At 43.7% G+C, this 24,500-nt stretch overlaps 1 protein-coding gene across 1 annotated transcript in view; it reads right to left on the bottom strand.

Moving 5' to 3' along the window:
* The window catches only part of TUSC3 (tumor suppressor candidate 3), a 285,011-nt gene that overhangs the window by 170,238 nt on the left and 90,273 nt on the right, over positions 1-24,500 (bottom strand). Inside the window, 1 exon segment of the mRNA XM_030565064.1 lies at positions 8,695-8,864. Within this exon segment, the coding sequence (XP_030420924.1) occupies positions 8,695-8,864 (170 nt within the window).

Genomic DNA, 24,500 nt, shown 5'->3' with positions numbered 1-24,500 from the left:
GAGAAAGAGAATGAGTGAGTAATGGAGTGCAATTGAATGAACGGATGTTGGCTTGGCAGAGCTAATCCCCAGACCTGGCCAGAAAGAGGCACTTCAGCAGTGAGTAGAGCACCCCATGACATACAAGTAGAGTCCAAAACCCATATTGATGGATCCACTCTGGAGCTATTGGAAAAAGGTAAGGGAGCCTTCCTTGACTTTGGACGAGACCTTGGGCAGGAGTGGAACTGCAGGGAAGGCATACAACAGTCCTTTTGATGAAGGTAGGTGGAAAGCATCTGTCAGTGAACCCAGGTTGTGGCCTGCTTGGGAACAAAAGACTCAACTTTTTCTGTTTGCTGTTGTTGCAAACAGGTCCACTTGGGGAGCTCCTCACTGCTGGAAAATAGACCTAGAAATGTCCAGGCAATGACATCGCTCATGGTAACCTGCGAACGACCTACTAAGACAGTCTGCCAGAGTGTTTTGACTTCCCAGAAGGTAAGTCACTTTCAGGGTGATGAAACTGGCAATTCAGATATTCCAGAGGAGGATTATCTCCTGGCATAACTTTGTCACTTGCCCCCACCCCCTGCCTTGCTTGTTTAAACAGAACATGGTTGTTGTACTGTCTCTGAGCACCAACCAATTCGGCCGCACTATGTAGAAGGAATGCCATGCAAGCTAAATGGATGGCCCGAAGCTCTGTGATAGATCCTGGGGTGACCAAAGGCTTTGAGTCTGGTGGGGACCTAAGCAAGCTCCCAAATCTAAATCTAATGCCTCTGTAACTAGACTGAGTGACTGCTGTGGAGGGGCAAAGGGAACTCCTTCACAAATATTTTCAGATTCTACCCACCAGTCCAGGGAGGACAAGGCCTGAGCAGATACTTAAACCACCATGTCCATTTGATGACAGGCTGGTCAATACACTAAGGCTAGCCAACCCTGTAGCTTTCAAAGGTGCAGTCTGGGCCTTTGGATCTAAAGCATCAAAAGTGGACAGAATAGTGGCTATGCTGGAAAGTACCTTAGACCTGGACCATACTCTCACTAGCTAGTCATCCAGGTAAGGGAACACATGGATTCCTGACCTTCACAGCAATGCTGCTAATACAGCCACGCATTTAATGAATATGCAAGGAGCAGCTGACAGACCAAAAGGTAGTGGGATCCAATTACCATGAATCTGAGAAACTTTCAGTGGATCTGGTGAATCACCATATCAAAATAAGTGTCAAGTCGAGAGCAGCATACCGGTCCCCAAGATCTAAGGAAGGGATAATAGATGTTAATGTAACTATCCAGAATTTTGTTTTCTTTCGGTGCTTATTTAAACTTGCATCTAAAATTAGTCTGACGCCCTGCTTTGCCTTCAAGACTAGGAAGTAACAAAAATAAAAGGGGGCATAGCCGCATAGTCCACTGTATCCAGGCTTTCTTACAATGCTGTTCTGGCAACTAATTTGCCCGCCACCACTTTGCCTCATCAGCAAAGTTGTCTTTGAACATCATAACATTTGCACACAGACAGAAATCGTAGTGACCCAGCAGCCTGCTGCTTTGTGATCCTAGGCTGTAAACTTCCTATGGAATAAAATTTCCAGCCAAACAGGTCTATCTTTTTTGCTTCTTTCCATTTTGGAGTAGAGGTCTGGTGATCCTTTATCTCTTTTTTCTTAGTTGCAACAATTACCAGGGGCCTAGAGGAGAGAGATTATAGAAGTGTTCAAATCCTTTTGAAGGGACATAGTATCTTTTCTCCACCCTTTTAGCAGTAGGAGGCAGGGAAGATGGGATCTACCATGGAATCCTGACTAGTTCCAGGATAGCCTCATTAATAGAGCTTACCCTAGAAGGTCCTGCAGAGACTAAAATGTCTATTAGTCTTCAAATTTTTTCCTGCACCTATTCTGGATGGATATCTAGAGTTGGAGCCACGCTCCTCAACAAGTCTTGATAAACTGTGAAATCATCAGGAGGGGGAGAAGTAGACTCAGTCACTACTGCCTCAACAGGCAAAGAAGAAGAGGAGGCTAAGGATTGTTGAGGAGGTCCCTCCTCCAACTCTTCCACAGGAGACTCCAGAGCAGGCAGATCCCCTTTAACAATACTGGTATCAGAGGAGGGAAAACAGTGACCTAGCTACAGATGATCCTGGCCACTACAGAAGGGCAGAAAGGGAGCAGAGAGGCTCTCAAATGTGAAGGAAGGTCCCGAGGGGTTCAAAAGGGCCAATGGTAGGGATGTGGTACCCAAATATGGGTAGGCCATTGCCCTTAGCATGCTAAGGCTGTGACTGATACTGTGTTCAGCAGGCACCCAACTAGACCTGCTGGGCATATTCTGGTGGAGATTCAAAAGATCCAACCTCAGTCTGATGAGGAGTCCTCTTCCTCAGATCACGGGCAAAGTGACCTCAGTGTTAGCAGAGAGACCAGCTCTGAGTCTGGAGATAGGGATACTGTCAAGATCACTGCTGACTTCCCTCTAGATGGAACTCTACAGATAAGTTCCACAACTGTGGAAGCCACCAGTACCAAATGGTGTTCCGGGGCTGGAGTCAGAACCTCAGGAACATGCGCTTCCAATCCTGGTACTGAGTGAGACTCCTGAATAGCAGGGGAAACCAGCACTGACAAGTTAAGTAGTTTTCTGTCTGCCTTGAAAGCCTTGAATATAAAAGGCACTGGAAAGGGCTCCTAAGGTACCAAAAGGTGTCAATGGAGCCTTCCTGGGCTTTGGAATCAGCAAACCCATCTGACTTGTGAACTCTGTTTGGGGGTGCATCTTCTTGAGCGCATCCCTAAGTCCTTATCTAAGCTCAGTGCCTTCACCCTAGACTTTGAAGGCCCCACTACCAAGTCTTTAAGAGATGTATGTAGTCTCTTTTTAGGTGCCGGTAATGAGGATATGCATCTGGACTATCAGAAGAGGGGGAACACTCCTAACTGACTCGGATGTACTCAGTACCTGTTCCAAGTGAGAAGGTTCCTACAGCGGGTGAAACACAGACTCCATAAGCAGGTACATGTGTGTGGCAGCCAGGAGAATGAGGCATTAGTGTGGTACTGAGCCCGGTACTCAACGAGGAACTGTGAATCCCACTCTAGAGAAATACTATTCTAAACTTATTCTTATATCTATTTATGTACATATACACAGGGGTTCTCATAACAAATTTTTTAGTGGCCTCAGAGTGTGGCCACCAACTCTCACTAGTGTTGCACTAACACTTTTCCTCCCTAAAATAATTAATTAATTTTAGGAAAAGCAATTAAATATGCACAGATCCATATCCAAATCACTGTAATGTATATTTGTAAGTTTTTTTGGCAGACTCAGTAACAAAAATAATACTGCCTCCACCAAGTGCTTAGTGCATCCTGGGGCTTGCAGATTTTGTATCTTTGTTAATATCACAGAACACATAGTAGCTACCTAGGAGGCTATGAAAAGTGATAAGTGACATTAACAAACATATATGTATCACTTTTCACAGCTAGTTAGCAAGTCTGCTGTGAACAGCCATACTTGCACGTTTGTTAATATCACTTTTCTCAGTGTGCCCCAGGACCCATTAAATCCTGGATGGGAGGGGCGAAGGGGGACGCAGCAGGGGTCAGAGGCTATGGTGGGATGAATTCGGGGCGAGAGGAGACAGTGGGGGCCCGGGGCAATGAGAGGAATGGATGTGAGGCTGGGGGAGGTAGCAGGAGCCCAAGGCAATGTGGGGACAGATGTCGATGTGAGGCCAGGAAGGCAGCAGGGTCCTGGGGACAGGGGAAATGAATACAGGGCCATGGGGGGCCAGGGATGATGGGGGTAGGTGATGAGCCCCACTATTGCATGGCCAGAGCCAGGGCCTGGGGTCTGCTGGGATGGGGCTCAGTGCCCGCGGCCAGAACCCGGAGCTGGGGACCAGGGATCGGAGCCTGCTGCCAGACAGCCAGAGCCTAGAGCTGGGTGTCAGAGTCCAGGAGTACGTGCTTGGAGCCAGGAGTCAGTGCCTGCCACTGCGTGGCTGGAGCCAGCACTCACTGCTGCGCAGCCCTGGCCAGGGGGTCAGCACCTGGGGCCAGCTCCCACCACCACGTGGCCAGAGCCCAGGAACAGAGCTGTGGGTCGGCGCCTGCTGCCATGCAGCTGGGGTACGGGATCAGCACGAGGGGTTGGGGCTGCACGGCCAGAGCTGTGGGTCAGAACTTGCTGCCATACAGCTGGGGCAGGGGATCAGCACCAGGGTCTAGGGCCAGGCAGCTGGAGCCTGGGCCCGGTGCCCATCAGCGTATGGCTGGAACTGGGGGTTAGAGGCTGACTGAAGCTCCATGGCAAGAGCTGGGCATCAGCACCTGCTGTCCTGTGGCCAGAGCCAGAGTTTGGCACCCAAAGCCCTGTGCTTGGAGCCTGCTGCCATGCAGCTGAGGTTGGGATCAGTGCCTGCCACTGCATGGATGGAGCCCGGGACTGGAGCTGGGGGCCAGCGCCTGCTGCCATGTAGCTGGAACCAGAGGCCAGAGCCACGTGTCCAGAGCTGGGGGAGAGGAAACGGGGCACACAGGAGGATGTTAGTACCTGATGCCCCGCAATCAGAGCCCGGGGCCACAAGGCCAGGTTCCTGAAGTCCCGCCACTGGAGCCTGCTTCCCAAAGCTCCTCCCCCCACCAACCGCAGTGTGGGTCAAGAACTCACCTTGCTCCTGCAGCACTGTGCCTCACCTCTCTCCAGAGGTGGTGCTTTGCCCCCCTCACCCCACCCCCATCAACACTCAGGAGGCTGTTGTGGCCACACAAAAAGCCCTTTGTGGCTGCATGCAGCTATCGTGGCCACATTGAGAAACTGCGCTACACTAGACTAACACTACGGACAATATATATACTAAAGAGGGAAGGTGTGTAGATGCAAAGATTGTAGCGCCAACAACTACCATCATTGGCGGTAGGAAGGAATTTCTGGGCAGGGGAAGTCTGCGGCAGTACGGCCCTTTATACATACATGTAGTGGCACAAGGCACTGGAGGGGGCTCACGCTGCTCCTATTGGTACTCATGAGGAAAAAATCTCCAACAACCATGCCTGAGGTGCATACACATCTACATGAACATAAAATCACTTGAAGAACTTTTCTGTTCCAGCACAGGGGAGTCGGGGTGAATTCAGGGGCAAGAGGGAGACAGGCCATAGAAGACAGCACTATGAACATAAGAAAGGCCATACTGGGTCAGACAAAGGGCCATCCTGCCCAGTATCCTGTCTGCTAACAGTGGCCAATGCCAGGTGCCCCAGAGAGAGTGAACCTAACAGGTAATCATCAAGTGATCTCTCTCCTGCCATCCATCTCCACCCTCTGACAAACAGAGGCTAGGGACACCATTCCTTACCCATCCTGGCTAATAGCCATTAATGGACTTAACCTCCATGAATGTATCTAGTTCTCTTTTAACCCTGTTAAAGTCCTAGCCTTCACAACATCCTCAGGCAAGGTGTTCCACAAGTTGACTGTGCGCTGTGTGAAGAAGAATTTCCTATTATTTGTTTTAAACCTACTGTACATTAATTTCATTTGGTGGCCCATAGTTCTTATATTATGGGAAAAATAAATAATTTTTCCTTATTCAGTTTCTCCACACCACTCATGATTTTATATACTTCTATCATATCCCCCTTAGTCTCCTCTTTTCCAAACTGAAAAGTCCTAGCCTCCTTAATCTCTCCTCATATGGGACCCATTCCAAACCCCTAATCATTTTAGTTGCCCTTCTCTGAACCTTTTCTAATGGCACATCTGTACACATTATTCAAGATGTGGGTGAACAATGGATTTATATAAGGGCAATAAGATATTCTCTGTCTTATTCTCCATCCCTTTTTCAGTGATTCCTAATATCCTGTTTGCTTTTTTGACTGCTGCTGCACACTGCATGGCTGTCTTCAGAGAATTATCCACAATGACTCCAAGATCTCTTTCCTGATTAGTTGTGGTTAAATTATCCCCTAGCATATTGTATGTACAGTTGGGATTATTTTTTCCAATGTGCATTACTTTACATTTATCCACATTAAATTTCATTTGCCATTTTGTTGCCCAATCACTTTGCTTTGTGAGATCTTTTTGAAACTCTTCACAGTCTGCTTTCGTCTTAACTATCTTCAGTAGTTAGGAGTTTTCTAAACTTAATTTCCCCAATACTAATTTCTCCTTACTGTTACTCACACCTTCTTGTCAACTGTCTTACCACTGAAGAAGTTATTTTTCCTCCCTTGGTATCCTGCTGTTAAATTGATTTATCTTGTTAGACTGAACTCACACTTGGTAAAGCAATGCCCATCCTTTCATGTATTTGTACCTGCTCCTGTATTTTTCACTTCATGCATCTGTTGAAGTGGGTTCTCGCCACAAAAGTTTATGCCCAAATAAATCTGTTAGTCTCTAAGGTGCCACAAGGACTCCTCACTGTTTTTGTATTTGCTCAGGTTGTGATTCAGAAAGGTATTTAATACATGCTTAACATTAAGCATGTGAACAGTTATGTTGACTTCAGTGGGACTATTCACATACTTAGTCACATTTTTAAATTAGTTGGGGCCTGAAAGAGAGATTCTGGATTGGAGAATTTTATAGCCCTGTAACTGAAGAGGCAATGTAAAAGCCATCGTGCTGTACTAGGCACCTCCAAGCCCTCTCACCTTGGGAAAGATGTTAGACAGCATAGAAGAACTGCACAGTCATGAAACAAAGGAATAGCTTCACTCTTGTCACAGAGCATTGGACCCCCATTCTGAAATGGTAAATCCAAATTAATCCAACCTATCACAGTATTTATTTATAGAGAAATGAGGCTGTGACATAGAGACTATTTGGCAAAAAGCCCATTATTTGCAAGCAATTTTCACCTGGGAGCTGACTAACTCAGTGCAACAAGTACATGTTTTACAGGATATTTATTCATAAAGAGTAACATGTAAGGCATCTACAGAAAGCTCTCAATTTGCTAAGATTCTTAACCTTTGTGAGATATATGTATGGGTAATATTTAATGTATTTATATTGAAACTGTGCTTTATGGCCTTGGAGAAGAAATTAGTCACCAGGAGATAATGTGCCTCGGAGATGACTCATTCAAGCAAGAGGGAACTGTCACCTCTCCCTAAATCAGCCAGTGAGGTAATGCGAGGTTCTGTTGTCTACCCTTGCCACATGTCAGAACAGTCAATGGGAAACCATCAAAGACAATTGCAATGATCTGAACCACTTGGCAGTAAAAAGAGACATTACAGCTGGCAGGAGATTTGGCTATGAATAGAGACAAAATTCTGTTTCAGAACAACAAAGAGTAGGTAGATGAAGCCTTGATCCATTCACTGAGGAAAGCCCTAAAGGAGTGTGGGACTTTCATTAACATTTTGATCCTGGTTCTTGTGAAATCTGCCAGCTCTGCAACAGACTGAACTTGTGGGGTGGGGGGGAATCTACTTTATTACATAAGAAAGGTAACTACTTGTAAGTGTAGATCCAGATTCATGTTTCGTGATTATGTTTTGTATTGCAACCTGTTGTTGCCACGGCTCTCTCTTGTTTCTACTTAAATATTTATTCTTTCTTAAAAATTTCACTTTCTTTCTTTCATAAGTGCTGTACAGTTTACAGGAGTGGGGGTTTAAGGTAAAACTGGTAAATGGAGCTACCCTGCACTTTTGGAGGCAAAGAATCTGGAATGTATGTGAGTAGCCAGAATTAGGGGCTAGATGTCATGGGGGAACGTTTCAAAGAGATTTAGAAATGGGGCTGTACATATTGTTAACCTGCAAGACAAAGTTAGTGATGGCATAGCCCAGAGGAGAGCACTTGAGGGGCTGAAACACTAGTGGTGTTAGGGAGCTGATATCTAGCTACAGGGCTGGCTCCAGGCACCAGCATCCCAAGCAGGTGCTTAGGGCGGCAATCTGCAAGGGGTGGCAGTCCGTGTGTTTTTGCCCCCCAAGCAGAACGCCGAATTGCCTCCATGGACAGCGGGGGCAGTCCGTGCACTGTTAGGGCGACTCGCGCGTTTCCAGGGCAGCGGCAGCTTTTATGTTCAGCTGTCTCCGGCGGCACAGCTTCTGTCTTCCGGCTCAAGACACAAGCTGCTGCCGAATTGCCACCGCCACTGAAATACGCGAGTGCCCTAACTGTGCACGGACTGCCCCCGCCATCAGCAGCGGCAATTCGGAGCGCTGCTTGGGGCGGCGAGAACAGTAGAGCCGGCCCTGTCTAGCTATCACAAGAAAAACTCCCTCACGCTAGAGGCATGGAAAAACAAGGTGACTCACAGTCCTAAGTGCTCAAGAACCATCACAATGACTAACTGGCAACGGACACTTACTGGGAATAAAAAATGATTATTTTAAAAAATGAAAAGAGAGCCCTGCATCAGTTACTAATTTAAGTAGAAGCTCTTAAATAGTGAAAAATAATAAAATAATTGACAACATTCATAGGATGTATCAGAGGTAGAAAATGTATCACAAGTAGAAATTTATAAGCTGTTATCACAGAAGGAAGATACTATGGTAAGCACCCACAAGACAGATCGATATTTATGTATCTCTCCAGGACCTAAGCGAGAACAACAACACTTATAATTGTGTACATCAATTAAAACATAGTTAATTGAGCACTGTTGAGAGGAAGGGGAAAAGAAGAGCAGAAGAATCTGTTTCATAGGGTATAAATTACCTGCAAACAGAACATTGTCTCTGTGGCTGGAGAGCTGTGAACATTACAATCACAGAGTAGTTACGAGGTGGGGCCTTCACAAATCTTCTGAATTTGTCGCCATTCATGCGGATGACTGAGCGCCTTGAGCTCCATTCCATAAGCTGTTCCACCTTTTCCGCTAACAGATTCTGTAATCAAATACAAGGCGGAAGCATGTTAAATACAAGCACTATGAGGCTAAATTCTGCCCTTGTTTGAAGAATTTGACCCTCATTCTATCTACTTTTAACCGTAATTGAATTAAAGATGTTTTACAAATATAATTGAATTTGGTTTGAAAAAAATTAAACTGATTAAAGTAGACTTGTAAGTTATTACTTAAGGAAAAATTTTATTTCAAATTCTGGTGAGTACAGCACTATTGTACAGGTATCTGTGTCTAGAGGAAGAGACACTTGTATGGCCTTCTTAGCATACAACATGTCATCAATTTCCATTACAAGTAAGATTGTTTCACACATCTGCATAAAGAAAAAAATCATAGAGTATAGCATTATGTTACATCTGTTATGCAACAGTCAAGTCATAGCAGGACAATCACAGCCATTCAGATCTCAAATTAAAAGAAAAATAGAGCTGGAAGGGCCAGAAAAGCAGCTATATCTTTGTATAACACAATAATTAGTTTAAACAAAAGCAGGGAAAAAAGACAGATTTCCTTACAAGTGTCTACCATATTACCACGGCATTAAAGTTATACTTACTAATAAGCACTGGTATTTTATTGTAGACAGGATTGCTACTGTTGTAATAATAATCGTCTTAAAAATTTACCCTAATTGTGAGCTCAACTGTAAAAAGTATGCGAAAGTTCATGAGATGTCACAATAACTCACAACAACAAATGTTTGTCCTTTTCTTTATTTTTAATAAAAGGTTTAAATGATTTTAATGGTGTTTGCTGTGGTACTAAGTAGGCTTAGGTTTCTCTATACTAAACCCTGAACCTTGCTTAACACTATTTAATGTTGGACAGTGAGTAATTGGGTTATGTCATCTTTGGGACCCTATGTTCCATCTAAATTAATACAACAGTATCATAGTCTTATTATTAAGTTTGCCCAACATTTCCTACAGGACCCTGGTTTCAGTTGCTTATAACTTTGCTAAATTTTACCATTCACTCTGAAATTTCCCATTAAATGTTCTGCCACAGGCAGATGTCTTGGAAAATTTAGCCAAAACAGTTCAGCCACTTCTGAGAATGAGGCCATGAACAAAACACATTTTTCTCTCACTTTGAAAAATTCTAGTGATCTCTTTTGAGAAGCTCTAGCATCTCCATGCTTTGGAGAAGGGATGTGAAATTTGGCAGGCAGTGACATTTATGTCAAGAATGTGCATTTTCCCAATTCCCAATAATTCACCTAAATTTAGCAAATTATAAGCCTCTTAAAAATTGCAGTTTGCAGATGCTCATTAGATTTATTAAAGATTTGCAGCTGTAGTCTCTGAAGAATCAGTTGGCATTGAGCTTGCTCCAGAACCTGACTGAGCATGATTTTCCCTGCAATTGCAGGGCTGCCGCAGAGTGGGCTGAGGCTGGTATCAGAACTGAGTGAAAGCAGTCTTGTGTTCTCAGTTCGCCCATGCTGGCAGTGTGGAGTAAAGGAGGATATTTGTAGGACCCCTGCCTCGTTTATGGCATAAGTTGAAAGATGTGGAATGAATGAGACAGGCAACACACTTCTCAGTGCAGGAAGAGAAAAGATGGTCTAATGGTTAAGGGAGCTGAATGCTTTTCTGGGGAATTTGATTCTATCCCTGCCTCAGGCCACAGAGTTGCTGTGTGATGCTGGACAAATCACTTAACTCAAACTTTTCACAGTTAATCACTAATTGTGTGTTCCTCATTTTCTGGGCACCTGACGAGATGCCTTAGTGTCTGATTTGCAGAAGTACTGAACCCTGCAATTGAAGTCAATTGTTACTGTCCTTTGAACATGTAAAAGGTTACATAATGTTAAGTATTCTGAAAAATCAGGTCCTAGGTGTCTCAAATTAGACAACCAAAATCAGTGTATACTTTTAAACACTCTCTCTGTGCCTCAGCTCCCCACTGTAAAATTGATATAAGACAACTCCCTCATCTCACAGTGGTGTTGAAGATGAATTAATATTGAGAAGCACTCAAATGCTATGCAGATAAGCACCACAGAAAAGCCCATGAAGTATTTAATAATTCTGTCTCCAGAGCAGGGTTTGAATAGTGTGTAGTAAATAATGCCTTGTTCGATACACTGAACAAAGAGAAAACTAAATATTGAATAGTTGCTCATTAAGCGAGCACCATCCTTCCTATAAACTAATGGACAGAGGCCTGTGCAGGTACACATTTATATTCCAAGATGGAAATATCCACGGATATAAAAATTGGTATCCGTGGAATCACAGGCCTCTCCCAGGAACCACAGCGGCAAAAGGAACAGAACATGCAGCCATCACTCCCAGGAGCCAGCGCCCGCACCAGCAGTTCCTCTGGCCACTCACAGCGCTGCCCTCGTCCCTTCCATGCAGTTGTCTGCGTCTCCTGTTTGAGAGTAGTGCGGCCATGCCACAGGACCTGCTGGCGCGAGGCACTGGCTCCTGGGAGCAGAAGCCCCAAGTTCTGCTCCTTTCACTGCTGCAGTTCCTGGAAAGCCCTGCGGTTTCGTGGATACTGATTGATATCCGCGAATATAAATGTATATCTGCGCAGAGCTCTATTGATGGAGGCAGTGGTCCTTATGTAAAAAAAATATGATGGGATCTAGTAATTAAAGACTATATAATAATGCATGTGCATTCACAAGGTGGGGGAATGAAGGCTACATATGCAAGTTTAATTCTGGCATTTCCTAACTTTTAAATGCTTGACTTTGCATCCTTAATGTCCTTTTTAATGTAGTTTTGTGTTTATAATATGCATTTATTTTCATTGAGCACATGTCATAATTAACAGTCATTACAAATGAGCATCCCTTCAAAAGACGTACAATAGCAGTCAAATAATACTGCCCAGACAAGATTCTTTATTAAGCAGTGCTCTTAGTGACCCCTGCAATCAGCGCCCACTTATTCTTCAACTCCATGTCTGCAGTTTGCCATGGCATCCATACTATTCTGCATAATAGCGTTCCAGAATTTGAACTTTCATTAAAAAAAAGGATTGCTAGCAGTTGTGGAAATAAATGTGTAAACTGATGTAGTGTCATTTGCCTAGGGCTATGTCTACTCTTCAAATGCTGTAGTTAATCCACCTTCCAAGGAGGCAGTAGCTAGATTGACAGAAGAATTCTTCCATCTACCTAGTGCTCTCTATACTGAGGGTTAGGTCAGCATAGTTATGTCTCTAAGGGATGAGAATTTCCCTGGAGAGATGTAGCTATGCTGATGTAAATTTCCAGTGTAGAGCAGCCCTAAGTCTGCAAAGAGCTTAAAGCAATAGCTCAGATGTGAATATCCAGCTGAGCCACTCAAACCCACATAAGAGTCAGATTCCATGACCACAGTATTTGGCATTTTTTTAAGATGTCATGAAATTCTGCATTTCTGCCAGCATCCAGTGTTTTGTTTTCTTTCTCCCCGCCCCACTGGGACCTGCCTGCAGCTGCCTCATGCTCTCTAGTTTTCTTCATAGGGAAGTTAATTGGATTACAGTGTGCACTGCCTGAACTGTTCCATGGAGCTGAACTCACTCCTCTAGAATTTACAGATGTGCCCTTGACAGTTTAAAGGAGCTCAGTCTCTGTCTTTTTCAGCCAACATAATTCAGTGCAGAGGGCACAAGACTGAAGTCGGAAGACGTGGATTCTATTCCGGACTCTGCCACTGACCTGACCTGCTATGTGACCTTGGGTAAGTCTTAGTTTCCACATCCCTAAAATGGAGAAGATGCTGGCTTTCCTAAAGCCCTCTCCATTTAGGAGGATACTGTGGGATACAGCAGTGGGATCCTATGGAGGTGTACTCATGAAGGCATAAAAGGGGTTACCTATCTTTCAAAACTCCTGCTCTCCAAATAGGCTTACCCTCATAAAGCCATATTGATCACCCCAACTTCCCCACTATCACGTGGCTTTACAAGGTAGAGATGAACTGCGGAATGTTAGGTGGGGTAGGGCTGTTTATATTATCAGTCAAAAGGCTTATGGAAACACACACCTTTGCCCCCAAATGTTACTGCTGTAATAAAGATTCTATGGCCTCAGGTACACTTCAACAACAGGGTTCTATGCCGTCACACTCACAAAGGAGAGCTTATATTCTAGCTTTCTACAGCCATACTTCCAGGAATAATGTCCCAGAACAGAGGCCTCTAGCTGTCTGGCCTTTTCCAGCAGTGTAAATAAATAGGGCAACCACCTATCCAGTCTATGCTGAAATTCAACTAGGTTCTATACTCTGGCAAAGAAGAAAGTACACAGCCCTAATGCAATATACCTTTGTTGATTTTCCTTATGTTTTTGTTTGCCAAAACAAAACTATTTGGGCTTTATTATTGCCAATCAATAACAGCCAAAATCCTGCACTGAACTACATCCAGTGTAACTCCACAGGTTACACCCAAGAAGGTTGCATGAACTGTACATTAGTACAGAATTTAGCCTTGGATATGCAGTAGTTGGGGTCTGGAGTCTTTTACTTTGCACGAGTGGGGAGTAAAGTTTACAGCTAGTAATTTTGAAAGGTAAATACTGAAAGATGTTTCTACCACAACAAATCTTGAATTGGTAATTTAAAACACCAAATTTATTTTCACCCTGTTAAATCCTGGAAACAAAAGGAAATGTTCATGCCTATAAAATGGTGTTCTGTGATTTAAGGCCACCAGTCTGAAGGACAGGTTCTTGATGGATTTACAATTCTGTTCATCACAGGCATGCAAATGAACAAATTAGTAAAAAGAATTTTCCTGCCAAAAGAAATATTTGCTGTTTTGCTTACACAGAGGAACTACTGGAGTACTTCCCTGAGAGAAACAAACAGAATAGATTAAAAGGAAACCTATCCTCTGCTAAGTTTACTCAATACAGGGCATGTTTCAAATTGTAAGATCTGAATTAAACAGTTTACAGGTAGGAAATATCTTATTTCTATTTCAAAAGATCTACCAGTTTTGGATGATGATGTGCTCTAGCTAGTAATATTCAATAAAAATGCAAGAGATGAACTAACAGCAGCATAGAAAATATGATTTCTCTGTGCTACATTCACTGAAGCTAAGAGATTAAGTCTGTAGAAACTAATGAAAGGATAGAAAGATTTTCAAGTTTTCACATAGCAACCATAGATTCCTTTTTGCCCTGTGTGGCTCCCAGAGACATAAAGGAATTTGCTTCCAGCAAAATGGGGTAGAGACCCCTTACTGATACTTTACAGATCTCGGAGAGCACTAGCAGAAGACTCTAGGCTGCTTGACTAGCAGAAACATGAGAAACAAATATCATCTGCACAGACCCTAGTAACTATTCCTGTCAAACTATAAATAACCTAAGGCACAGCTTCCTTGATATTTTCAAATTGCCCAGATTTAGTTGTTAGGGGGTCTATTTTTAAAATCCACCAGAAAACTTACTGCAAGTACAGTATTCTAAAAACCAGAAACAATTATGATTTTGCAATGTGCTTCAATGACACTGAAGGATTCCAACTCTCCTAAAAAATAAGACTTTCATTCAGTACATGGAGTGAAAACCCCTGTTGATTTCAAGGGGGCCAGGATTTCACCCAGGGTTCTGAGAGACTTCTTATTAATAATATCCTGGCATTTTCTGGTTTAATGCTATCCCAGGATGTCTCTTTTCATAACATCATTGATACAAAAGATTTTCCCATGACTCATGATATCTGATCTCAGAAGCAAACTAGAAGTGCTAGAAGGATTTCAAAAACTGAAGAAGGCATTTTTTAGTCATGGAAAAACCTATTTACAGTATGTGCTTAACTGAGTTTTCATTTTAAATTTATATTTTAAAGTCTGACCACTTGAGCTCTGGAAGTCAGACGTATTTCAGATTATGCTTATAGTTTTGACTTCAGAGCATGTGCTGAAAGTGACATCTACTTTTCTATCGCTGGGCTCAGACAATTAAACATTTCCACTTAAGGAAAAACAAGTGTTTTGACACATGCTGCTACTATTGGGACCCACTTTGGTGATTTCATGCTTCAGGAAATCTGTATAATTTCCATAAAACCATTAGAAGAATTTTTTTGTGCTATGACAAGACCAAACTGCCATGACTTTCTCTTACTTAGTATGTAAGGAGAACACTATAATCTGTTTAAATTCTTTCCAGTTGGAAAATGAATAAATTCCTCTTTCTGAAAAGTGGCAGTGTGCTGTAAGGAAAAAGGTAGTGGGGTAATTGCTGACAGAAAGCACTAACAGAAAATGCCCTGCTGATTTTAGATAGATTAGATAGATAGATAGAAAGAATCTGATTCAAACAGTTAGCAAAGTCATTGTTTGAAAAGGCAGCAGTCTAGTTCCAAGTATCCCCACTGTGGGCTGTTCTGACTCAGATTAAACAATAAAAACAACGAGTCCTTGTGGCACCTGAGAGACTAACAAATTTATTGGGCATGAGCTTGTGTGGGATAGAACCCACTTCACTAGATGCAATGTTGTTGTACCCAACTGGTCCCAGGATGTGAGAGAGCCAAAAAGGGTCAGGTAATATGTTTTATTGGACCAAATTCTGTTGGTGAAAGAGACAAGCTTTCAAGCACCACAGAGCTCTTCTTCTGGTCTGGGAAAGATAATCAGAATGTCAACGGCTAAATAAAAGGTAGAACAGATTGTTAAGCATAAAGAGTTAACACATGTTGCAAGAAACCATTCAAATGAAGGATGTGAGCAATTAAAACCTCTGCAGTCACAGGACAAAGGAGAGATAGTGAGTTACAGATAACTGTAACAAGACATAAAACCAATATCTGTATTAATTCTATTATGTTTCATGTCTAGCAGAGTTAGGCTTGTTTTTTGAAAACATTGTGCAGCTTTCCTTTGAGGATGAGTACAGAGAAGTCAAATATGGAATGACCATTTTGTCAAAAGTGTATGCACATAGACAGTGCTTAATTTGTGCTGGGGCTTGCCAGGACTTAGACCCCGCACCTCTAGGCACGGCAGTTCATAGTCCCAGCACCTCTGGGCTTGCTGCATCAGTTATCAATATAAAAAAAAAAATTGGTTGAACGTTGAACCCCAGCACCTAATTGCTTGAACCTGGCACCTCTTTCATTACAAATTAAGCACTGCCCATAGATGATAGTGTTTTTTTGTCTTTTATCATTCTTCTGCGTATGTTCATTCAAGAGCATTGAGATTGTCTAGCATCACCCACATAGTTATTGGTGCCTGTGATTCACTGGATGAAGTACACTAGTTCTTGTGACAGGCATGTGTAGGACCCATACATCTTGAAAGGTATGGTGTGAGGGGTATTGATCATCGTAGCAGTGGAGATATGGCTGCAGGATTTGCATCTGTTGTTATGGCGGGGTCTGATACTGCTCCGAGTTGGGATGTCCTAGTCAGTGGGGAGCTTGCTTCTGACAATAAGCTTGGTGAAGTTGGGAGATTTTTTGGAAGGCCAAAAGAGGGTGTTTGGGAAAGAGCCACTTCTACTCTGATTGAATTGGCCTCGTTAGCACTGACCCACCACTTGGCAACTCCCATCTTTTCATTTGCTGGTCATGCCTAGTGGTCAGAGCAGGAGTCATGTACCAGGAAACTTAGCTGGGGTTCAAAACCAGAGGCCAGATACCAGAACCAAGGGGCAAGCCAGAGTCAGAGTCTGGAATTGGAGCAAAAGGTCAGAAATGAAGTCAGAGGCCAAAGCCAGGGCCAAAAATCAGAGCCAGAATTAGACTCAGAGAATTGAGCCAAAGTTTGGAGCCAGAGCTCAGAAGTTAGTCAAGAAGGCAAGATCCAATGAAGCAGACATCCAGAAACTCACTCAGCTGAATGGACAACTTCCTGTGCCTCTTTACAGCTTAAACAGCATAGCTGGAACAATCAGTGGGGCTGAGTGTTCCTCTAGACAGGATTCTTGTGGACAGTGCCCCTGGTAGGGCTATGGTTCTGTTAGCCATCAGCCAAACAGGTAGTAGCAAGCTGCCAGATGGCAGCTGGAATGGGAGGGTTGCCTGGACACCCATCGATCCTCACAAAAATATCCATTGATATGTGTGTATTAGAGAAGGCAAGATCAAAGAAATGTGCCTTGACTTGGAGCAGAAAATGGTAAGGTCTGTGAAGGTCTTTAGTTTCTGGGGACAGTTCATTCCACAATCTCAACTGCCCACATGCACCCTGCCTCCCAGAGAAATTCTATCTCCTGGCACAGGCTAGCTTTCCCCTTATTGTAGAAAGTTCCATTGTGTCAGAGCCCTCGTCCAGACTAACCCGCGGCATCGGCGGGTTAAAATCGATAGCTCGGGGATCGCTATATCGCGTCTAGTCTGGACGCGACGTATCGATCCCCGAGCGCGCTTACATCGATTCCGGAACTCCATCAATCCGAACGGAGTTCCGGAATCGACAAGGAGAGCCGCGGACATCAATGCCGCGCCGTCCAGACTGGTGAGTACCTCGATTTTAGAAATTCGACTTCAGCTACGTTATTCCCGTAGCTGAAGTTGCGTATCTAAAATCGATTTTAATACCTAGTCTGGACGTGGCCAGAATAGCATAATTGTGGACAGCAGTCTTTGTCCATTGAACTTGAGCAGTCTGTCCTTTGAGCTTTAGATAAATTTTTGGATATTATGAGCCTGCACCACTTTGAGATAAGTACCAAGTACTTACGTACTTGATTTGAAATTCTATGGGAAGACTCTGTAGAGAGCAGAGGACAGATTGGATGTGTCTGCAGTGGCCTGAGTGCTGAGGAGACACATTTCAGCATTCTGTACCAGTAAGAGTTCCCTAAATGCTGAAATCTTTATGCCCAAGTATACTAAATTGCTGTAATCCAGCAGAGATGTGACAAAAGCATGAATAAATTAATCCAGGTCTTTGCCCACCAGGATAGAACAGTCTCTCCTAGCCAAGCAGAGATGGTAGAAAGTGTTACTCACGGATGCTGCAAAGCAAAAGCTCAGTATCAGATAGGAATCCAAGAGCACTCCTACAGTATGGACTGAACAGATCAGTGGTGGGTGGGTATCTTCAGCCAGTGGAGAATTCAACCTGCCTGCAAGATCTTCAGAATACCTTCCTCTGCCCACTAGCATCACCTTTGTCTTCCTTGGGTTCAGCTTCAGCAAGCTGTGGATACAGTCTTTCTCCTTCCACCTCTTCTTGTTTGGAATAAGAGAGAACATCTGTTGTTTTGACTCACTGAAGTTCCTGTATCTTGTTACACTGATCAAGAGATATAAACAGTTGATCTTTCTTTTTATAAGAGTGATGAGAGGACCTTAGTGGAATATGCTATTCATGTATGTGAAGACACTGGCCTTATTTAAATCAGTTTACTGATTTACAGAATTCTATTGTGCACTTGCTAGCTATATATCTGTAACTCAGTGAGATTATTTTAGATGAATTACACATCTGAGGAAGAGGAATCCTTTCTTTAAAAAAAAACAGAATGGGAAGAGACTGTCTAGGAAGGAGTAAGGCAGAAAGGAATCTAGGGGTTATAGTGGACAGGGAGGCTCTAGACATTTCGCCGCCACAAGCACGGCGGCATGCCACGGGGGGCACTCTGCCGGTCATCGGTCCTGCCGCTCCAGTGGACCTCCCGCAGGCGTGCAAGCAGAGGGTCTGCTGGTCCCGCAGCTCCATCGAAGCCGCGGGACCAGCAGACCCTCCGCAGGCATGCCGACGAAGGCTGGCTGCCTGATGCCCTCCCGGCAACTGGCAGCGCGCCCGCCGTGCCATGCCGCCCCCCAAGCATGCGCTTGGCATACTGGGGCCTGGAGCCGCCCCTGATAGTGGACCACAAACTAAATATGAGTCAACAGTGTGATGCTGGTCCAAAAAAAGCAAACATGATTCTGGGATGCATTAACAGGTGTGCTGTGAGCAAGACACAAGAAGTCATTCTTCCGCTCTACTCTGCGCTGGTTAGGCCTCAACTGGCACCGCATTTCAAGAAAGATGTAGAGAAATTGGAAAGGATCCAGAGAGGAGCTACAAGAATGATTAAAGGTCTAGAGAACATGACCTATGAAGGAAGGCTGAGAGAACTGAGTTTGTTTAGTTTGGAAAAGAGAAGACTGAGAGGGGACATGATAGCAGTTTTCAGGTATCTAAAATGGTGTCATAAGGAGAAGGGAGAAAACCTGTTCATCTTAGCCTCTAAGGATAGAACAAGAAGAAATGGGCTTAAACTGCTGCAAGGGAAGTTTAGGTTAGACATTAGGAAAAAGTTTCTAACTGTCAGGGTGGTTAAACACTCGAACAGCCAGCCTAGGGAGGTTGCAGAATCTCCATCACTGGAGATATTTAAAGAGTACGTTAGATAAATGTCTATCGGGGATGGTCTAGACAGTATTTGGTCCTGCCATAAGGGCAGGGGACTGGACTCAATGACCTCTCGAGGTCCCTTCCAGCCCTACAGTCTATGAATCTATGAATAGGTATTGTAACTAGATTGGCACCAAAAAAGTCAAAGTCTAATATGAGATTTCTAGGATTACTGCCATTGTACAGCAGAAAGTAATAGCACTTGTGTCAGCATTTGGAGGGGAGGGATAGCTCAGTGGTTTGACCATTGGCTTCCTAAACCCACGATTGTGAGTTCAATCCTTGAGGGGGCCACTTAGGGGTCTAGGGCAAAAATCAGTACTTGGTCTGCTAGTGAAGGCAGGGGGCTGGATTCAATGACCTTTCAAGGTCCCTTCCAGTTCTAGGAGATATACTTATCTCCAATTATTAAACCTCTGTAACCAATATTAGCAGAATACAATCTGTTATATGTATAAGTTAATTTTATGTGTTGAGAGCCACTGTATCAGTACTGCAAATGCTTCTCTCTCTCTCAAGAACTGCTTCAAAGTAAAGAAGTAGGTCTTAGCACTTTAGACATGAGCGAATACATGCATAAAATTACTCAAACCTGTAAACAAGTCAGTAAGAAATCTTCATTCCCTTTCTAGAAATTACTTGTTTTGAACATGATTTTGGTTAGAAGTATGAGTTGACTTGCAATCATGGTTAGAGATCTCGGTGTAGATTCTCAGCTAGTATCAACTGTCATTAAAGCAATGTCTTGAAGTCAATGGATTTGTGACAATATTCAACAGATGAGGATCTGCTTCTTGGAATTAAAGTAGAGAATTTCATCTTTATGAAGAAGAAGAATTTTCAGATACTAAATCTAAAGTGTTCTTTTAAGTTTGAAAAGACAGGAGCTAGGACTTTAGTGAGTATTGATTCTTTCTTTATATTTTAGCCTATATGTTTGTCTATTAGCAAGAAAGACAAATCTGATTAACCGAATTCCTAGTTACAAGAGTTGCCACTTTGAGTCCAGTTTATAAAAAAAGAGTAATAGTATTTCTTCTAACTTTCATTGTTGAAGAGCAAACTATGAAGAAAATAAGTTTGATTTAGACAACATTTTATTGCAGAATTCTTAATATCTATTTCTGGGATTAATATCACCACGGTATCTAAGCACTTCCCCAGTAAAATAGATTTGCATGAAAAGATCTAAGTAGACCTTATGGAGTCTAGTGTGAGAATGGAAAGAACTTTGTGTGAATTCTAGAGTTTATTTATTGCATTTATTGTTCCTTTAATTTTATAGAGTATTCACCAAAAGTGTAATTTTTTGACAATCAAAACATCTTTCTATACAGGTTCAAAACTATAGATCGAATTAACCAGTTATGGGTTTGTACCTCAACCAAAGTAAACTTCCCCACAGCTGTGAACTCTTCAAGATGCCCACCAGCATCCCTTTAGGAAGGACTCAAATCAAACGATTTTAGCACATTTTTTTGAACACCCACCACTTTCTCAGGTGATACAGCCGCATCTCATGATCAGCTGTCTCAAATGCAGAGAAGTCCAGGAGAAAGATAATGGTTATCAATTCTCCATCCATTAATATGAGGATATTATCCATCAGCATCACTAAGTCATTTTCACTTCCATATCCTGGCCTGAATCCAGATTATGCCAGGTTTAAAACATTAAATTTCAATGAGATTACCTATAAATTCCCACTGATATTAAATGAAATCTTTACAGTGTAGACAGGGCATTGGTGTACACTAATAATGCTGCTTACGGAATAAAGCCTAAATATTAGAAACACTTAGGGTATAGCTATACCACAAACTGAAGTTAACTTCAGTTAAATTCATATCCAGCCACCACAGTAATTAAGTCAGTAGCACGTGTCCACACCACGCAACTTGTATCAGTGGAGCATGTCCTCACCAGCAGCACTTGCATCAATGCAGAGAGCAATGCATTGTGAGTAGCTATTGCCACAATGAAATTTGCCACAGGGGGTTCTGGGATGGACTTGCAATGGCTCATGGGACCGACCAAAACATTATTATGGGTGGGGGGGACCGGGAACAAGGCTTCAACATCCCATGATACAGTTTTCTCTCTCTCTCCCCTGATTTCAGTTAGACTCCATAATATTTTGTGCCTTTCTTCAAAAAGCTGGCATAGCCACATGTATGCCATATCCTGAGAAGCATGGACCCCATTCAGCGATGCATGATTGTTTTTCAGAGCTATGAGAAGAGTCACCATGCAGAACATTGCAATGTGGGATGGTTGGGAGAGGTGCATAACGCACACATCTTTAGGAACTCCTGTCTGTTCAGAAAGCTGCAAGCAGGGACTTTCTTTCCAGAATGAACCATCACCACTGGTGATGCTGAAATGCCAATAATGATCCTGAGAGGCCCAGCCTACCTTATTTTCATGGCTCATGAAGCCGGACACCAAGGATTGGTTCAAAAAGTGCAGAGTGGAGATGGAATGTGCCTTTGCCCATTTAAAGGGTCACCGGTTCAGTGTGCTTACTAGGTTAGACCTCAGTGAAAGCAATATCCCCATTGTTACAGCTGCCTGTTGTGTGCTTATAATATCTGTGAGGCAAAGGGAGAGAAGTTTCCACAGGGGTAGAGCATGAAGGTGGATAGGCTTTCTGCTAATTTTGAGCAGACAGATACCAGGGCCATAAGAAGAGCTCAGTGTGGAGCAGTGCATCTCAGGGAGGCTTTGAAAATCTATTTCAGTAATGATGTACAATAATATGCACTGTTTCTCTGTATTTTGCCTTCTCAGTGTGAACCTTGCTGTTACTGCTGGGTTTTTGTCTCCAGCACATCCCCTCTATTTACTCAGTTTACCGGTCTGTCTCCTTTCTCCTTCCCCCCACTTTTAAATGAATAAAGATTAATTCATTCTCAAGACATGGACTTTTATTGAAGAAACATACTGAGACTTAAAGAACACAAATAGAATTTAACCTTGGACACATGGTGGAATAAAATTGGAGGGGAAAACCACAGTCAGCTTATCTTTAAAAGCACAGTGGCCTTGCTTTTCACACATCATTGTATGTGCTGCTTTTATTCTTAGGACCCTCCTCCGGGGGCGAGTTGAAGGGATATTGCAGCTTCCCACCTCACCTCTGGGAATGTTTGGGGAGAGGAAGAGAGAATATTATGGTGCTGGAATGCCATTGTGCAGGGGCTGCAGAGGGAGTCTAGCCTGAAGGTGCTTCTCCTGAAGGTCAACCTGATGCCTCAACATGGCTGTTTGTTCCCTCACAATTCCCAGCATCTTCTGCTGTGTGCCACACTCTCTCTTCTGCTCACTATGTCCATGTCCAGTTTTTCAGATAGAGAAATTCTCCACATCCTCTGCTCAGTGTCCACTGTCCCAGAGGCATTTTTAATCTCATTAAACATGTCATCACATGTTCTCTTTCCCCTTTGTCTTATCTGGAAGAGCCTCTCCACTGCTATGGAGGAAAAGCTGAAGTCCACACTTTCAGCTGTAAGCTATGGAAAGAACAAAGCAACCGTTAGTACAGACCCAGTGTCTAGTGCAGAGTTGCTATATAAAAATCACTTCCCTTATTTCATGCAAGTTTAAGTCAGAACATTTTCATTTACACCAGGTATTCACTGTACCAGTTTGCTGTCCCAGCCATGGTGAGTATGGTAGTGGGACAGGGGCACCGGATCATCATCAGCATGGGGTGGGCAATGTGTGGTGGGACCAGAGGTGAGCAGGGGACCATGCCACTTCCCCTGTAAAACATTGGCATTGCCTGGAGATCAGGGACCAGCATTCATCCTCCCAAACTACAATCCTTGGCAGAGGCTGTGCCAGGGGGGTGATTGCAGTGGCGAATCCAAACCACAAAATTTCTCTTCTCTCCAGTCCATCCCAGGGCCGCTGCTGTTAGCTATTGCCCAAAACTCAGAGTTTCTAAAGGTCAGTACTACCCTGTCACCCAAACTACAACCATGTTTTGGAAATTGGGAGGTAGGGGTGGAAAAATCACAAGGGTGGGAGGAACACAGGCACTATTGTTTGGACAGACACCATCATTTGTGGTACAAGTAGCTGCAATGAAAACTACCATTGTCTCCCTTAGGTGGCTCTAGCTGATATCACTCTCCTGAGGGCAACAGATACAGCAAAGGAACAGATGCTGCATGTGTCGGGGTACAGAACAGGTCCATACGCTGCTATGCTGTGTACTTCAATGATGCCAGCTGAATTAATACTGGAGTAGTGCGAAAGTATCCTACAACAATGGAAGAAATAAGGCAGCCCTCCATAGAAACTTTCTGCAATGGATTGCAGAGTACCTCCATTAAAGTTTCCTGGAGATCTCTATGGAAGATTCCCAGGCCATCCTTGTGTACATCAACAGCCATTTTTGTGGGGACTCTCTACCTAGCTGGTGCGGCCACTGGGAAGCAGATAGCTATTCTAACTCACCCTGTTAATTTTAATAAAAAATAGAATATAAGAACATGTGACCCCAAAATATTATTTAAAATACCATACTCACCAGAGGTTCCTTCCCCGGCACCACGCTTGGCCACGATGCTGTTCTGCAACTGCCTGGACTACAAACAGCTTCTAGATCTCTGGGAGAATGGATCCCGTTTGCCTGTCTCCCATTCTCCTCCTCTTCCTCATTCAAAACCTCCTCCTTAGCGTTGCCTGTGCTGACCCAGGACTCTGACTCCTCAGAGGTATCCACTCTGCTCTTGGGGGTCATGGCAGGGTTGCCGGTGAGAATCGCATGCAGTTCCTTGTAAAAGCGACATGTCTGTGGTGCTGCACCAGAGCGACTGTTCGCCTCCCTTGCCTTTTGGTATGCTCACTGCAAATCCTTGATTTTCATGCGGCACTGCTGTCTGTTCCTGGTACAGCCCTTCTCGCCCAGGCCCCACACTATCTGTTCATAGATGTCTACATTTCTATGACCGGAGCGAAGCTGTGCCTGCACAGCCTCTTCTCCCCACAGACCAAGAAGATCCATCATTTCCTGTGTACTCCGGTGTGACATTCCCCGGGTATTATCTGGACCAGTGATCTGCTAGGTCACTCCAATCCTTGACTCTGGGAGCCAGCCTTACCCTACTCTGCTGTGAGAACCCCCACTCCCGGGCCGTTCACGCACAGCCTCTGGCATGTAAGCTGCTCCTTGGATTGTGCAACCAAATGACACCAGCCAATACCTCTGGTCCTAGACACAAACCTAGGACCTTCATCTTGCAGTGTCCAGTTATGCCCACTGGATGCTGCAAGCTTATATGAGTTT

This window comes from Gopherus evgoodei, chromosome 5 (genome assembly GCF_007399415.2).
Source record: "Gopherus evgoodei ecotype Sinaloan lineage chromosome 5, rGopEvg1_v1.p, whole genome shotgun sequence".
NCBI classification, from domain to species: domain Eukaryota; kingdom Metazoa; phylum Chordata; order Testudines; family Testudinidae; genus Gopherus; species Gopherus evgoodei.
This window is presented reverse-complemented; position numbering and strand designations above follow the sequence as displayed.